This window comes from Myotis davidii, unplaced genomic scaffold, assembly GCF_000327345.1.
Source record: "Myotis davidii unplaced genomic scaffold, ASM32734v1 scaffold1622, whole genome shotgun sequence".
NCBI classification, from domain to species: domain Eukaryota; kingdom Metazoa; phylum Chordata; class Mammalia; order Chiroptera; family Vespertilionidae; genus Myotis; species Myotis davidii.
Genome location: NW_006293535.1, coordinates 850,978 through 852,663, shown reverse-complemented (window position 1 = coordinate 852,663; position 1,686 = coordinate 850,978). Strand labels below are relative to the sequence as shown.

Sequence of the window (1,686 nt, the reverse complement as noted above, 5' to 3'; positions counted from 1 at the left end):
GGGGGAGCCGCCAGGACTCGCTCGGCTGGACTCTCACCGGCGCCTTTAGCAGAACGCTCCTTGCTCTGGCTCTGTGCGATGCGTTTTTAATTTGCTTTTCTCCGTCCTCAGAGCCTGACAAAGGACTTGGGGGGCAACGCGAAGTGCTCAGACTTCACAGAAGAAATCTGCCAGCGAGTGAAGGATTTAGAGTAAGGCTTCCGCCGACGTGTCCGCACCAGCCACTCCTAACGCCGCCACGTGTGCCGCCTGAGAGCACGCCCGTGTGCGCTGGGTCCCCGTCCCCGACCGAGTCCACTCCGATCGGCCTTTTAACAACCTGAGCAGAGGATGCAGGCGACGCCCGAGGTCTGCTCCCAAGGACTCCCCCAGTGCTCGTCTGGTTGGTCGATGTCTTTGGTATCTATTTTTTGTAAACTCTAAGCGGACTGTATCATTTGCCATTGTTAACCATTTACACTTCAGTTAAAACAGTTTTCCCTCAGCTGTAAATATGACACAGAATTAATAAGAAAACATCTAACTTTTCAGAGAAAAAGTTGTCCTTAGCTTATGAAAAATATACTAGAAATAAAACAGAATACTGACGTAACAGCACAAGATGACATTCGTATGACATGAACGGGCACAAGAGCAATTTCCTAGGAAGGTTGGCGTCAGACGCAGTGACTGTGGCCTATTCCTTCATGACACCGACAGTGAGGACAGTGGTCTTTTCTATGAATTAATTACTGAGGGCGGGTAGACTTCCCAGCCAAGAAATAGACGAGAGGTAACTGTCGTTGAACAGACACAGGTAATAGATCAGCTACAAAGACACAGATGTGTTGCTGGCTCGGTGCTGTGTTACCTTGAGGTTCCCTTTCCTGAGCTCCACGGAGGGCAGGGCCGCAGTCCCCTGTCACTGGACACGCGCTGCGCACGCGGGGAACGGCTCTGCGGCCGCACTCCTGCAGCACCTCACACTGGGCCGCCCTGCTGAAAGGCTGCCCACGCTGTTCACTTCACGTTCCCACGGCCGCCCTCTCTCCTCCCCAGAGCACGGCCGCCAGGGGCGAGGGCGCAGGGCAGCAGGCGGTTGGCGTGGCTCAGCCCGACCCCTGCACCCGGCACGGTGTCTACAGCCTCAGATGCCGAGTCGCCATCTCCATCAACAGGCAGCCGTGTGCCCCTGCCCCTCGTGGATCCACGCAGACCTGTGCTTGGCATGAGGCACCCAGGTCACGGGGGTCCCCGACACCCCTGCGGGTGCTTTTCAGGCTGGTCCCCGACTCACCGCCTTCCCTGTATTTGCTGTGTAAGCTGCTGCCCCTGCTTTACTGGATGCGAATGCCGGCTCACGCTGATTAATAAAGAGTTCAGAGCTGACTGTGTCTTCCTCTCCCCATCCCCATCCCCGTCCCCCTCCCCCAGGGCCTGGGGCACTGGCGCGGCCTGGGAATGGCCCTTCGCTCGCGTCCTGAGTGGCAGGGGCAGCGTGCTGGTGCGGCCCCTCTGCTAGGCGGGCACCCAGGGTCACTTATGCCCACTGCACACGGTCCTGGGGGCTGAAGACCCACCACCCTGGGCTGCTCCCACCTGCTCAACCAGCAAAACAATCACCAGTCCCGCTGACAGTGGGTTAAGAAGTTTAATATCTGAGTCACACGTTAAGGGCTCACAGGCAGCGGCAGCTCTAGGAGCGTC

The 1,686-nt window shown here is 57.5% G+C and overlaps 1 protein-coding gene across 1 annotated transcript in view; it reads left to right on the top strand.

Annotated features, from left to right (window-relative positions):
* IDH3A (isocitrate dehydrogenase 3 (NAD+) alpha) overlaps positions 1-1,368 on the top strand; it is a gene marked incomplete at its 5' end in the record, with an annotated part of 13,786 nt that extends 12,418 nt beyond the window's left edge. The window contains one exon of the mRNA XM_015566185.1: positions 103-1,368. Within this exon, the coding sequence (XP_015421671.1) occupies positions 103-195 (93 nt within the window). The remainder of the gene's footprint in view (positions 1-102) is intronic.
* Positions 1,369-1,686: the final 318 nt, after the last annotated feature.